General features: G+C 44.3%; 2 protein-coding genes across 2 annotated transcripts in view; one reads left to right on the forward strand and one right to left on the reverse strand.

Annotated features, from left to right (window-relative positions):
- The window catches only part of HEATR4 (HEAT repeat containing 4), a 64,216-nt gene that overhangs the window by 33,244 nt on the left and 15,565 nt on the right, over window positions 1–15,407 (forward strand). Inside the window, exons 10-15 of the mRNA XM_006884789.1 lie at window positions 452–632; window positions 1,406–1,475; window positions 7,386–7,575; window positions 8,367–8,445; window positions 8,934–9,093; window positions 12,117–12,175. Coding sequence (XP_006884851.1) covers window positions 452–632; window positions 1,406–1,475; window positions 7,386–7,575; window positions 8,367–8,445; window positions 8,934–9,093; window positions 12,117–12,175 — 739 coding nt within the window. The remainder of the gene's footprint in view (window positions 1–451; window positions 633–1,405; window positions 1,476–7,385; window positions 7,576–8,366; window positions 8,446–8,933; window positions 9,094–12,116; window positions 12,176–15,407) is intronic.
- On the reverse strand, window positions 12,301–14,190 carry LOC102855724 (chromosome unknown open reading frame, human C14orf169). The gene has a single exon (XM_006884699.1). It carries the CDS (start codon window positions 14,188–14,190, stop codon window positions 12,301–12,303), a length of 1,890 nt encoding a protein of 629 aa, XP_006884761.1.

Genomic DNA, 15,407 nt, shown 5'->3' on the forward strand with positions numbered 1-15,407 from the left:
CTTCTTTTGATACCTCCTGGATCATTTAACATTCTGCCTAAAGCATCCTTGATTGTAGCAACTATATTTAAAAAAAATAGAATTAATGACATAGGCCCTAACTGCTGTAGCAGAAAAATGGAATGTTAAATATAGAGTGGGAGGCAGATGCAAAAAAACCAATGAGCAAGGTAAAAACTTGAGAGCAGAGAAAAGAACCTGATTGTGGCAAGGGAGTGTTTGCTGAAACCTCATTCCTTCCGTCAACATAGCACATCCTGGATAATAATTATGCAGGTAAATAGGATGGTATCCATGCAAGCTTAACCTAAAGGGCATCCGGCTGAATAGGAAGGAGTGGGGCTGGGTAATGGAGAGCCTAGAGCTTAGATTTGAGCCTGAGGTCATGAGGACAGAGGGAGGGCAATTGAAGCTTTAAAGAGGGAAAACAGAATCACTTTGTGCTTTGTAGAGTCAAACTGGGTCAAGGAAATTCCCAGGAGCGAGTGGAAGCCCTCTCCATGATTGGTGGACTCAAGCTCATGACTGCCAAGCTTCTCCCCAGTTTCCTCAACTGCTTCTCTGATGACTTTGTGGCAGTCCGGCGGGAAGCCTGTCTAGCAGCTGGTGCCCTGAAAATCTGCGACAAGATGGTAAATTAAGGAAGTATGCTCCCAATTACTGGATGGACCTGGAATGGGCATTCCCCTGATCTTCTGTTTTGCATAATAAATATAATTACCATTCTGTGGAGACACAGCTATTATCAGACCAGGAAGGTGAAATGATACAGGCCAATCAATCAATGTAATTAGACTTCTGAATATAGGATATATCCATGCTTACCTAATCCTGGTATCACTCACCTCAGTTAACTAGCTTTTCATTGCCTATTTGCTGAGGGGCATTAGGACCAATTCCAATGAAAGGGATTACAACACAACCAAACCCAAGTCCACTTTGACTCATGGTGTTCCCCTGCACTGCAGAGTAAACAATTATCGCTCTTTATCACTCTTCCTAGTCTTCAAGGCTGTGAACTTTGGGAAACACAACACCAGGCCTTTCTTCCAAGGTGCCTTTGGGTGGTTCAAATCTGCAACCTTACAGTTTTGTAGGTGAGCACCTAACCATTTATGCCACCCAGTGACTCCGAGTTTTACTACAATTTCTACTTTTTATTGGGAAGCCTGCAAGAAACACGTAGGCCTGAAGAAGTGGGCTGAGAAAAATCAATCCAGAGACTAGGTAGCTCAACAAACAGTACTACATTTTTGCTAATACTTTGGCCTCCAACTCACCTGTTACTACTAGAGTTTATACAAGCTCGTTTTTCAATTTGAGCACATTTTAGAGACAAGTGGGATCCATGTCTCATATTTGTTCTGATCCTCCCTACTCAACACTTGACTTTCATCCATCCCAGGTGCTTGAATGCCTCCTGAATCTGATGCAGAGAGATCCGTACTGGAAAATCAAGGCCTTTGCCATTCAAGGTATATAAAAATAAGTTTCAGCTCAACCTCAAACACCTTACCATAAACTAATACAGAATGATATTTAAAAATCCAGGGGGCGGGGGGATGATTTAACTTTTGACTAGCGCCTAGCCTGAGAAGAGAAAGTTTCTTTAGAGTTTTAAATAAAGATCCTATGCCAAACTTTTAAAAAATTTTTTAAAATGTGTGTACCCTCAAATCAGATCTGACTGGTACAGGAGGAGATTGCCCCTCCTTCTCCAGCAGAGCATCTGGTGGATTTGAACTGTGTACCTCCGCAATCCCAGTGCAGCTTCTTGCCACTAGGCCACCAGAACTCCCTCTATGCCAAACTTATAATGGCAAAGGGACAGCTAGATAGTCCCTGCCAACAAAATCAAGGATAAATTCCCTAAATTCCCACTATTGGATATGTCTTATTTTCCCTAGAAGCTGCAACATTAGGACTCTGTAATGTCAGACCAGATCCAAGACTGCTAAAGATAGATGTAAAACTCTGCTAATTTCTTCAGTTTCTTTATAGGAATTGTTAGCACTGCTTTTCTCTTTGGTGGTTTCAGGTGAAACTGCTAGGTAAACCTATGGAGTAACTATGTCTCCCCTCTGCCACATTACTCTGCCTTGATTAGGCTGGTATTAAGTTTGCTGTCCCATATTTTATCCCAAGACCAATAGGTAGTCTAGAAGAGTTGGGACAGTACACACCCCCTCTTAGGTATTCCTTTTTCCACGGAGTGGGTCAGCTTTCTTGTTGTTTGAGTTTTTATTTCTGTTTTGAGTGAAGGTTTACATATAATTTTTTGGTTTTCACACATTCATAGGCACTGTTTTATAGCCTTAATTACCACTGATTAATATAATCAACCACCAGAGCCAAAAAGAAAGAAATAGAAGATTTCAACCAACTTTTGCAGTCAGAAATTGATCAAACATGCAATCAATAATATGCATTAATAATAAATAATACACTAATAATAATGGTGACTGGAATGCAAAAGTTGGGAACAGGGAAGAAAGATCAGTAGTCAGAAAACATACACTTAGTGACAGAAATGAGGCTTGAGATAGAATGATAGAACTCTATACAACCAATTATTCATTGCAGATAGCTTTTATAAGAAACCTAAACGTCGAATCCACCAGATTCTCTGCTGGAGAAGGAGAGGCAATCTCCTCCTGTGCCAGTCAGATCTGACTTGACAGTACACACACAAAAATAATAAAATTAAAAAAAGAAAAGAAACATCAATTGCAGACTATACACATGATGGTATGCACAGAATCAGATCAATTACATCTGTGGAAAGAATTGCTGGAGAAACTCAGTATCAGCTGTGAAAACTAGGCCAGGTGTTGATGGTGGAACAGACCATCACGACTCATGTAAGTTCAAACTAAAGCTAAAGAGGGTTAAATCAAATCCACAGGAACCAAAATTTGATCTTGAGCCTTTCCCACCTAAATTTCAAAACCATCTCAGCAACAGGTTTGAGGCCTAGAACACTAGGAGCTAATGAGCGAAGATCAGAGGAGCTGTGGGAAGATATCAAGAATATCATCCAACTGCACTGCAACCCCAAAGGTACACGGTTCACATCCACCAGATGCACCACTGGAGGAGGAGCAATCTCTTCCTGTGCCAGTCGGATCTGATTTGATGGCATACAAGAAGAAAAAAACAAAACAAAACAAAAAAAGTGTACCATCTAAGAAGAATGAAAAGGTCATTACAAAGACATTTGTTTGCTGTTGTTATGTGTTGTCGAATCGCTTGTGACTCATAGCGACCCTATGTACAACAGCCCTAAACTCTGCTCTGTCCTGTGCCAATCGCACTGTCTCCAATACACCCATCCCAATTACCCCAGTCACTGAATCAATCCACCTCATAGAGGGCCTTCCCCTCCTGCGCTGTCCCTTCACCCTACCAAGCATGATGTACTTCTCCAAGGACCGGTCCCTCCTTACAACATGTCCAAAGTATGTCAGACGGAGCCTCAGAATCCTTGCCTCCAAGGAGCCACCCAGTTTAACCCTTTCCAGGATGAATCTGTTTGTTTTCCTAGCAGTTTATGGTACCCTCAATACTCTTCTCCAGTACCACAGCTCAAAGGCATCAATTCTCCTTCTATCCTCCTTAGTCACTGTCCAACTCTCTGATGCATAACAAGTGATTGCAAAGACCATACCCTGTATAAATGCACCTTAGTCTCCAGAGAGACAAGACCAAAATGGATGTCTGAAGAGACTCTCAATATTGCACTAGAGCACCAGGAAGCCAAAGCAAAGGGAAGAAATCAAGAAGTTAAGGAGCCGAACAGAAGATTTCAAATGGCAGCACAGGAAGACAAAGCAAAGTATTGTAATGAAATGTGCAAAGAACTGGAGTCAGAAAATCAGAAGGGCTGAACTTGCTAAACATTTCTTAAGCTGAAGGAACTGAAGAACAAATTCAAACTTTGAGTTCTAATACTTAAGTATGCTTTTGGACAGAAAATTAAATGATCCAGGAAGCACTGAAAGAAGATAGAAGAAGTACACAGTGTCACTGTACCAAAAGGAATTGGCTGACACAGAAGAGTTTCATCAAACAACATATGATCGATCAAGAGCCCGTGGTGATGAAAGAGGAAGCTTAAGCTGTTCTGAAGGAATTGGCAAAAATAAAGCCCCAGGAATTGACGACATACCAACTAACATATTTGAACAAACAGATGCTGCCCTGGATGTGCTCACCAAGTTGTCCCAAGAAATCCTGAGGACAACTACGTGGCTAATGGACTAGAAGAGCTCCATATTTATTCCCATTCTAAAAAAAAAGTTAACCGACAGAGTGTGGAAATTTTCAAATAAAATCTTTACTATTACATGGAAGCAAGATCCAACTGAAAATTAACCAAAAGTGACTGGAACAGCATATCAACAGAGAAATGCCAGATGTGCAGGCTGGATTTAAAAGAGGCCATGGTACTAGGAATATTATATCTACTGTTAGATGGATCTTAGCTGAAAGCAGGGAAGACCAGAGGAATATCTGTGTTTCATTGACTATGCAAAGGCATTTGACTGTGTGGATCACAACAAATCGTGGCTGACTTTGAGAAGAATGGGAATCCCAGAAGAGTTGATTGTACTTATACAAAACATTATACTTGGACCAGGAGGCAATCGTCAGAACGGAGCAAGGAAACACTGCATGGTTCAAAATCAGGAAAGGTGTGCACCAGGGATCCATCCTATCTCCATACCTTTTTAACCTATACACAGAACAGATCATCCAGGAGGCTGGCCTCTATGAGGAGGAATGTAGCATCAGGATTGGAGGAAGACTCCTCAACAACCTACATTATGGATATTACACAACCTTGCTTGCTGAAACTCAGGACAAGAGGCATTTGCTGCAGAAGGTCAAAGACTGCAGCCTTCAATATGTCTTGAAGCTCAACATCAAGAAAACAAAGATTCTCACAATAAAAACCTAAATAAATGGGAAAATGTCCCTTGTTCATGGATAGGAAGACTAAATATTGTGAAAATGACAATCCTACCAAAAGCAATCTACATGTTCAACACAATCCCAATACAGATACCAAATTCATTTTTCAAGGAGATTGAAAAAAATTATCAAGTTTATTTGGAGAGAAAAGAGTCCCCAGATAAGCAAAGCACCTCTGAAAAACAAATATGAAGTGGGAGGCATAGCACTCCCTGACCTCAAAACACAGCAGTAGTAACCAAAACAGCATGGTACTAGTACAATGACAGACACATAGATCCAGAACTGGACCCATCTATCTACAGTCAACTTTATTTCCTTCAACAAGGAAATAAAACCTATCAAATGGGGAAATGATAACCTCTTCAAAAAATGGTGCTGGCAAAACTGGACTGATAACTGCTGAAACAGGATCCACATCTCACACATACACAAAATCAACTCAAGGTGGATCAGAGACCTGGGAAGAAAGCCCCAAACCATAAAGTTCATAAGAGACAAACTGTGATCAAGCTTAGATGGACTAGTTAGTCTATGGTAATAAAGAGACTGCCAAATACAGTCAGAAATGCACAAACTCAAGAGGATAAAATTGACAAATGGGACCTTCTAAAGATTAAAACTCTGTGCTCATCAAAAACTTTTTCTAATAGGGTGAACAGAAAACTTACTGACTGGGAACAAACATTTGGCAATACCATCTCAGACAAGGGTCTCATTACAGAAGTTTGCAGAATATTCCTGGGCCTCCTGAAGAAAAAGACTGATAATCCAATTATAAAATAAGCAAGAGACATGGTAAGATTTTTCACAGAGGAGGACATTTGGATAGCCAACAGTCACATGAAGAAATGCTCAATATCACTGGTAATAAGAGATGCAAATCAAAATCACAATGAGATACCACCTTACCCCAGCAGCAGTGGCAAAGTTTAGCAGAGCAGCAAGTAATAAATGTTGGAGAGGATGTGGTTTTACACATTGTTGGTGGGATTGTAAAATGCAGTTTAGCACTTCCTCAAAAAGCTGAACATAGAAATTTCATATGACCCAGCTATTTCACTGCTTGGAATATAGCCTGAGAAAATGAAAACTGAGGCACAAATAGAAACTTGTACACCAATGTTCATAGCAACATTATTTACCATAGCGGGAACATGGAAATAGCCCAAATGTCGAACCACAATGGAATGGATTGCGAAATTATGGTATATTCACACTGTGAAATACTATTCAGCACACAAGAGCAATGATTTTGTAAATTATTACCTAACTTGGGAGGGACTGGAGAGCATTATGCTAAGTGAACTAACTCGGTCCCACAAGGACAATTACTGTGTAAGACCATTATTGTAGAACATGTGAGAGGATACAAGGTGAAGGAGCAGCAGATGGGTGAGGATGAAGGGGGGTTGGCTTAATCATAGGATTGCACAATTTGATAGGTGGATGTAAGAGTGGGGAAAGGAAAGGGGAAAGATCAGGTGTGAAAAACAATGTATATAAACTTTGTAAGTAAACCAGTATAAAATGAAAAATTTATAAAAAAAAAATATTCTTACCACTGGGCCGATTGGCAGCATCATGAAAGACAGTGAAGAGATTATTAATAGGTTCAGCTTGCTTAGACCCACAATTAACACTCTTGGTACCATCAGCCAGGAAATTAAAAGGGGTATTGGGAAAATCTGCTTTCAGGGACCTCTCCAGAGTACTGAAAAGCAAGGATGTCAGTCTGGAGACTAAGATGGCCTGATCCAGGCCATGGTCTTCACAATTACTTGCTATGTATCAGAAAGCTTGACAATGACTAGGGAAGACAGAAGATCTGAATTGATGCCTTTGAGCTGTGGTGCTTGAGAAGAGTATGGAATGTACTATGGGATGCTAGAACAAACAGGTTCGTCATGGAGAAGGTGAAACCAGGCTGCTCCTTGGAGGCAAGGATTCTGAAGCTTCATCTGACATACTTTGGACATGTTACAAGGGGGCCTTGGAGAGGGACATCATGCTTAGAAGGGTGGAGGGACAGTGCAGGAGAGGAAGACCCTGGATGAGATAGACTATCACAATGACGGGGAGAATGGAGGTAGATAATGCCAGAATAAGTTTGCCTCAGGATAGAGTAGGGTTCAGAGCTGTTGTACACAGGGCCACTATGAGTTACAAGCAACTCAAATGCACAAGTCAGTCAACCTTCCTCGTTTTCTTTTAAAGATAATGTCCCACTCTAACCTATCACTAAAATTCTAATGATTAATTGCCATCCAAAAACAAAGATACTGTTTGTAATAATCAATTTATCATACAGCTTCTGATATCACTTACTTACTAGTAAGGCCATTTCTGGATGCTGGGATACAACCAAGTTTCAAGTGACTGAGGATTGTGCTTCCTTTTAATCTCTACAGCTTTGGGGCAGATTGGCCAAGTGAGTCCTCATCTGACAGACCTCCTGCTTTGGGCTATCCACTATGAAGACTCACCCGGCGTACGAATGGAAGCTTGCCGCAGCATACTAGCCCTCAATCTTCAGGGGGACCAGGTTAGGGACACCTTTCTAAATGTGCTGCTCCTGGAGAATCATGATGCTGTTCTAAAGTAAGTGTTAAAGCTCTGGTTCCACCATCACCTCTTGGATTACTAATTCTTCAACCCTTGTTCACGGACTCCCTGATCATAGTAAAAGCACAGGCTCACCCATGTTACTCACTTACTTATTTACCAAGTGAGAGAGAAAAAAATACCTGGCCTAAATAGAAAGCCAAGCCTATTGAGTTCATGCACCTTTCCTCCATACAGGTGGAAACTCCACACAGATGTCACTCAGTTTATTCAACTGACATTTATTATGTACCTTGTCTGACAAGCTCTCCCTGTCAAAAACCTGGTTCTCATCTTAGCTATGTTATGTACTGAGTGTAAGAGCCTGGGCAAGTTATTTAACCTCTCTGAGCCCGTTTCTTCACATATCAATGCCTACGTTATAAAGCTGTGGTGATGATTGATGAAATGACACATTCAGTCAATGACACCAAGTTAGTATCTTCACATGTATCACCTCAACACTTCACAAGCTAAGCTCCACACTATTTTTATAATATGTATATACCATCACTGTATGATGTTGTTATTCTGTACCAGAGTCAGAACTGACCCACAGCTGACCCTCCAGCAGATTTCCATGGGAGCTTGCTCATCCTTCTCCCGTGGATTCGAACTGTGTGCCTTTAGAATTGCAGTGCAGCTTCTTGCCACTAGGTCACACTACTTTTACAGATAAATCTCAGTAAAACTTCCAAGTTAGGACTGGAACTGAAGAATTTTGCCTATACTGTCCCTTCTTTTTACCATATGGAAGAAGAATCTAAGAAGTCCTCCTTATCTTTCAGGGAAATTCAACATGCAATGAAGAGACTCAATTTAGAGAATGAAGGAAACCAAGAAATGCTTCAGAAGATCAAGAACAGGGTAGATATATGCACACTATGTTTTCAAGGGGAAACAAATGACTTACAAGAATTTCTCACAGCTTTTTCCCCCCACTCAGAAATACTATCAGCCTAAACATAGACCCATATATTTGAAGACAGAAAATATCTGTGCAAGGCCATATTATAAAATCCTATTAGCAAAACAAAAACCGTAATGAAGGATATCGCTAATGAGTGCTTGAAATCAGCCCTCAAAATCAGACTAGTTATTATTTTAGAAATACTGTTTCCCTTCATCTCCACGGTCTTATCACCTTGTAAACACCCAAGCCCTTCCACGAGGAATGGAGCTGACCTCAGTTTTTTTCCTTCTTTAATTCCTACTATAGGTGTTGTCAAGTATTTGTGTCCCAATAAGCAGCATGATGTAGTCAGTATGTTACCAGCAATCAGTTACATTATTAGCGGTTGTTGATGGTTTGTAGCCTAGTACAGCTGGGTTTTTTAACATTTGTTTTGATTTAGATTCATACCCTAAGCCAAAAGGATTTACTAACAGAAACAATATACAAAATCGAGAGAGTCCTGATAAAACTGAAAGAGAAAGCAAGACGTGTTTATTTGCAACCCAAAACGGGACAAGAATCACTGAAAATCAGTACTCTTCTCCAGGAAACTTTTCAAGGTAGGTTTCCTAGGAGCAAGTTCGTTGCCTTGACTTTAGTGGGCGTTTTCTAGCAGCCGTATGTTTGAGCACAGAAACAGGAGAGGCGTAATCCTTTCCTTCTGGACACTCAGTCTCTAAATCTGTTATTTTCCTGACCTAAATGGTTTTGTATCCTTAATTTAAAAAATAAATAAAATGTCAAGGGAGCGCTGGTAGCCTAGTTCCAAGAAGCTGCACTGCAATCCCGAAGGCAGGCGGTTTGAATCCACAAGATCCTCCCGCTGGAGACGGGGCAGTCTAGACGGAGTAAGGGGGGACAAAGTCGGCAATAGGGGTGTGGGGGTCGGTAGCACTACGTGTCTGTGCATAGAGGGCTCTGAATCCCAAGGGCGCGATTCCAGGCTTGATGCACAGTCATGAAAGGCCTTGGAGCTCTGCGTGTGACCAACCTGGCTCCTTGCAAAAGCGCGAATACCAGGTACGGCGGGGTCCATGCACTCAGCGGCTTAAGTTGCCCGGCACTCTACCCACACAACTTCCTACTGCAGCTTTTCATCCGCGCTGCGGCTGAGTCTCCCCCTCGTCAGAGACCTTGTTTATCCATCAAGGGAGACTGGTCTGAGTACTTTGCTGTGATCCTCCACCCTCCTTGTATCATTGCCCTTCCTGCTTCCTCCCCTAAAAAAACCAAAACTAAATGTCTGTCTAAACTGATTTAAAGGTTAGATCAAAAAGGCTACATTTTAAAAAAAAACATTAATTTCTAAAAAAGAAAAAAAACTTTGTTCATTGTTGGGTGCCATTCAGTAGGACTCATAGCAACCCTATTAAAAGATCTTAACAGTCCTATCTTGTGCCAATTTTACTGTGTCAATCCACCTGGTTGAGGGTCTGCCTCTCCCCCCAGCTTTCCAAGCATAATACTCTTCTCCAAGGAATAGCATATGTAGCATCATGCCCAAAGAATGTGAGCTGAAGCTTCACCAATCATGCTTCCAAGGAGCCCTTTGGCTGCACTGTCTCAAAGATCTGTTTGTATGCTAAAAGGCCTGAAACTTTAATAATGGTCAACTCTGGGACATGGGGCTAAAGAACAGTCATTTTTACTTTATGAATGTGTAAACCCAAGAAAATGTTATGCTTGGTGAAGACTTGGAAGCATCTCAGAGCTGACTCTCCAGCTTTTCAGGAGAACTCTGGTGCCCTAGTGGTGGTAAGGAGCTGCACTACCTGCCACCTGCAGGCACAGTTCAAATCCACCAGCTGTTCCTTGGGTGAAAGACCGGGGTAATCTCCTGTGTGCCTCTGAAAACCTGATGAAGGGTCAGCCATAGGTCAGTTCAGATCCAACAGTAAGTACATAACAATAATACCCAAGAGAGGAACTTTATGCTTCATAGTCAATGAAAAAAAGACACTGACCAAAGCCCTATTTACAGGACTAGCACCCAACAGTAACACCACTTCTCTAAGTTAAAGGAAACCTAAAGTTTATATAAAAAGTGTCCAACTCTACAGGAATGAACCTATCAGATACAGTAATAGAATTTTCAGAGTCCCAGACATGACCTAAATGAAGAGTGGATGGAGAAATCAGGTTGTATCAAAATATACTTAGAAAATCTATGTGCCCCCAGCAAAAATACTCAAGTTCAACAGGACAGCAAACAAATGCTGGTGAGGTTGTAGAGACTGGAACTCCTATTCACTGCTAGTGGGAGTGTAAAATGGTACAGCCACTATGGAAGGCAGTCTGGTGGGATTTTCGTTGGAAACAGAAATATAATTTAACCCTGCCAATTCCACTACTGGGAATATACACTAAAGAAACCAGAGCCACGACTCAAGCAGATGTGTGCACACCCATGTTTATTATTGTATTACTCACAACAGCAAAGAGATGGAAGCAACCCAAGTGCCCATCAACCAATGAATGGATAGAAAACCTACAAAAACTAGGGTACATTCACAAAATGGAGTACTACGCAGCATTAAAAATAGTAAAAAAAAAACATTACACACCATTGGAGAACCTGGAGGACATTATGCTAAGTGAAATATCTCAACCATAAAAGGACAAATACTGCTTAACACCATTGTTATAAAATAGGGGGAGGGGTGCTGGGGAAGGAATAGGAAAGAGTAGATGGTTAATGAACACTGCATTATAACAGATGAGGGGAAGAACTGTCTGAAAGGAATGTATGATTATGCATCTTATGCATGAGAATAATGGGTACATTGTAGGGTGGGCTGGAAGTGGGGGTCGAAGGATAAAATGTGCAACAACAACAACAAAAAAAGACGGGAAGATCTATGGGCCTAGGCATAGCAGAAGGCTTGGGCCATTCAACAAGCAGCCTACCAGCCACCATCCCAATCCAGGACTGGTTCCAAGTCCAACGCTCTTCCCCACAAATCATGTGAATATTCACTTGCCACATTGGGGATGTTTCTTTTAAACTGCCAAAGGAAGGGGGGGGGGGGAAGAGTGGAAACTGACTAATCATCAGCTTTCCCTCATAGCTAGCCTCCTATAAACTGGTTTACAGAGAGCAAAACTAAGTGACAGGCCGCCTCTGTGGGAGTACTGCCACAAACTTTCACACCCAAGCACCAAGGAAAAATATAACACACTTAGAAACTGGCCTGGCTAGCAACTTAGAATAGGACTGTGCTGTTTGGGGTTCAAGTATCTTGGCCCTATTCTGATGTGCTTCTTTTTCCTAAAAGGAGCATTCAACACATTCATTTTATATCTGACAACCACCTTAATTATTGATTCCACTTCAGTCATTACAAATTTTTTCTCTTTCACCATTTCCCACATTCCTTCTAACAAGGCATTTTTATAACTTTTCTAATGTTCATACAAACTCACAGTAACAAACCATATACTGACTCCAACCCTCCTTGGAAACTCTCAGACAGAGTAACACTGCAGCCAGAGGATGGTAAAAAGTTGTTCTGAAATGATCAGGGATCAAAGTTACTTCTGTGAAAACTTTCTTCCACGTTGAACTTTTTACTTTTGTACCTAGATAAGGTGGTTATTCCACGAAGACCATCTGAGTTCTGTGACACTGAAGCAGTCGTACAGGTAAATGTGAACAGATAGTTCAATGAGGTTTATCCAAAGAGGTTCATCAAGGTAAGAACACGAGTTCTTTAAAGGTGCTGGTGGTAGGGGGAACCACTAGTGTCTTTCTAGCAAGCAACAAAAAACTAGTTTAGAGTGAGAGGTATCTTGGTGATCAGCAGCCCCTTATCGTATAGCATGGTTGCCAAGGAGAGCTGCTCTTCCACGGTGTCACAGGGCAGATCTCCTACCCTCACAAACTCTGGGTAGGAGCGGAGCAACAGCTCCATGGCATCAGCTTGCTGGGGGTGTATTTCCAAGTATTTGGCTTCTTCTAAGTGATAAACACGGGAGTTTTCCACTGTGTAATAGAGGAGCAAATGATCTCCCTCACCCACGAGTCTCGCTATCCCATCTTGAAGCATATGGACTTCCGTTTCTGTGGTCAACTGGGAGCCAACGTTAACGGGTTCTCCAGACTCCCAGCGAATGGGGAGCCCATGCACACTCAGCGCCCTCTCCCTGTCAGTCAACACAGGAGGCAGAGAGTCGTGGATGAAGTCTTTGGCTCGCTGGTCGGCTGCAGCATCAACAGGGGCATAGTGCCCCAGGCGGGCTACCAAGACCCGTACCTTCTCCATGAAGGCGGTTCTTCGAGGATCCTTGGAATCGGAATGCTGCGCCCCCATGTAATCCATGAAGTCTCGGGGGAGACCCCTCCGAAACTCCACATTTTCTTCCATCGCAGCCTGTAAAGCTAGAGGTAGCACGCCCTCTATGAAATCGCCCCAGGTATTGCGCTGGTACGTGGACAAGGTGATGTGCAGAGAGTGCACCCCATCCTGGCATTCGGCTTGGTGAATGAAGCCCCGAGGAAAATAGAGCAAATCCCCAGGTTCCAGCACAGTCTGCAGCACCGGCTCACCCAGGTCCTCCTGGGTGAAGTTGCGACTGGAGGTCAAGGCGAGCTCCTCGGCAGTGACTCGGGGCCGGTAGACGCGCCAGTGTTTCCTCCCTTCCAGCTGCAGGACGAAGGCCTCGATGTCGTCGTAGTGGGGGGCAAACCCCTGCGAGTTGGGGGGCGTGAGGTAAACGTTGGAGCCGGCCATGCTACCGAACTGCTCCTGGAGCACCGCCAGGAACTGCCACACCGTGGTGGAGAAGGCTTGCGGGCAGAGGAGGCGCAGCGAGCAGCCGGCCTGGTACAGGGACCAGGCGGCGGCGGGCAGAGCGCGGCCCGGCGGGTTCAGGGTCTCGCGCCGCCCGTTCACGTAGCGCGCGGCATCCAGGTGCTGGCTGAACTGCACGTCCTCGTGGCGCAGGATGGAGTCCAGCTCGGCGGTGGAGAAGAGGCCCTGGTAGTAGGCGTGGTCCTGCCGCCGCACCAGCACGGCCTCGCGCTCCCACAGGCGCCGATAGAAGTGCTCCGGGGGCATGGGAGCGAGGAGCCACTCGAAGAGGCGCGCGGCCCGCCGCCGGCTGCTGGGGATGCGGTTCAGCTCGGCCAGGACGCGCTGCAGCGGGGAGTCCCGGGACGGCTCTCCCCCTGCACTGTCCCCTTGAGAACCCGACAGTGTCGCAGGGGCGGCCACGTGCTGGGCACTGGACGGCGGGGCCGAAGTGTCCACCACGCGGGCGGGCACGGGAGCTGGCACGGGGCGCGCGGGTGGGGTCTGCGCCTCTGTGAGGCGCGCGGGAGGGGTCTGCGCCTCCACCGGAGCGCGGGGGGCCTGTCCGGTGCGGGCCGCAGGCGGGGCCGTCTCTGGAGTAGCCGCCGCCGCTGCCGCCCCACCGGACAAAGGATCACCTGGAGCATCAACCGCCGACTCCATCCGCGAGTCCTGAGCGTCATCACTCGGCAACGCCTGGGCCCTCCGCGCGGCCATGCGGGACGCAACACTCTTCCTCAGCTGCCTTCGGATCTTCCTAGGCCTCAAGGGCAGGGCCAGGACCGAACCGCTGTGCGGCTGGGGCTGGCGGCGGCGCCGCAGCCGCCCTCGCCTGGGCAATAGAGAATTGGCCCGGAGCCCGTCCATGACTGGAGTGCGTACAGCGCGGAGCGGGAACAGGTAAAAAATGTTTTCCGCCAGGCAGCCGCCGCGGTGCACCCTGGGAAGGGGGCGTGATCTCCGGGCTAGTCTCGAATGGCCACGCCCACCGATTTTTTACCCAGCATCTCCTGCGGGCCTTTTCAGTAAATGTTCATTCATTTACTGATAATAGCAACTACATTTAAATGCATGACTTTACCCTACCGAGGCAGAACCGTTGCTATTGAAGGATTTGTACAGAGAAAGCATTTTAAAAGTCACGTTGCTCGGAACTCCGGGAGAAACTTGGCTACTTAATTTTTCTTTCCTTCTAGTCTCCGTTGTTTCGTTTCATCGAGTCTGAACCCACCCATAGATGACGCTCTAGCAGATTTTCGAAGGCAGTAAATCGCTGGAGAGGAGATTGCCCATCTTTGCAGCTGGCAAATTCAAGCCGCTTCCGGGTGGCACAGCAGATAAATTCTCAACTGCTAATTGAATGGTTGTTGGCTCAAGCCCACCCAAAAACTGCAAAATATTTGCTGACCTACTCTTCTAAATATTAATGCCCTGGGGAACCCTATGGGTTAGATTTACTTTTTCCTGTAGAATCTCTGAATCACAAAATTTGAGGGCACAAAAGAACTCTGTATTCAGTATTTCTCATTCCCTAGTTGCTGCACAGGAAACGGCACATTTTGAGAACATTTGGAATGCTCTCAAAGTTCGAGATTGTATTTAAGTTGATGGTTAGTCCTCTGCTTCATTCTTTCCTTTTTCCTCCCTTCTGTTTTTAAAATATATTATAAAACTCTCAGCTTGAATTCTCATATTGCATTGGGCAAAATCTGCAATCAGGGACCTTTCCAAATTATTGAGGAACAGTAATGTAAGTTTGAGGACTAAGGTGCGCTGATTCAGGCAATGCTCTTTTCAGCCACTTGCTATGCAATCTGAGAGCTGGACAGTGAAGAAGGGTGGAAGAAGAATAATTGATGATAAATGAATGTAACGATGCAGAAGATTTTTAAATATACCGTGGACTGCCAAAAGAACAATTATGTCTTGGAGAAGGTACAGCCAGAGTACATCTTGGAGGCATAGATAATAAAGCTTTGTCTCACATACTTTGGGCATGTTGCTGTTGTTGTTGTTATGTGCCGTCGAGTCGCTTGCGACTCATAGCGACCCTATGTACAACAGCCCTAAACTCCGCTCTGTCC

Source organism: Elephantulus edwardii, unplaced genomic scaffold (genome assembly GCF_000299155.1).
Source record: "Elephantulus edwardii isolate Elephantulus edwardi_28Jun2011 unplaced genomic scaffold, EleEdw1.0 scaffold00037, whole genome shotgun sequence".
NCBI lineage: Eukaryota > Metazoa > Chordata > Mammalia > Macroscelidea > Macroscelididae > Elephantulus > Elephantulus edwardii.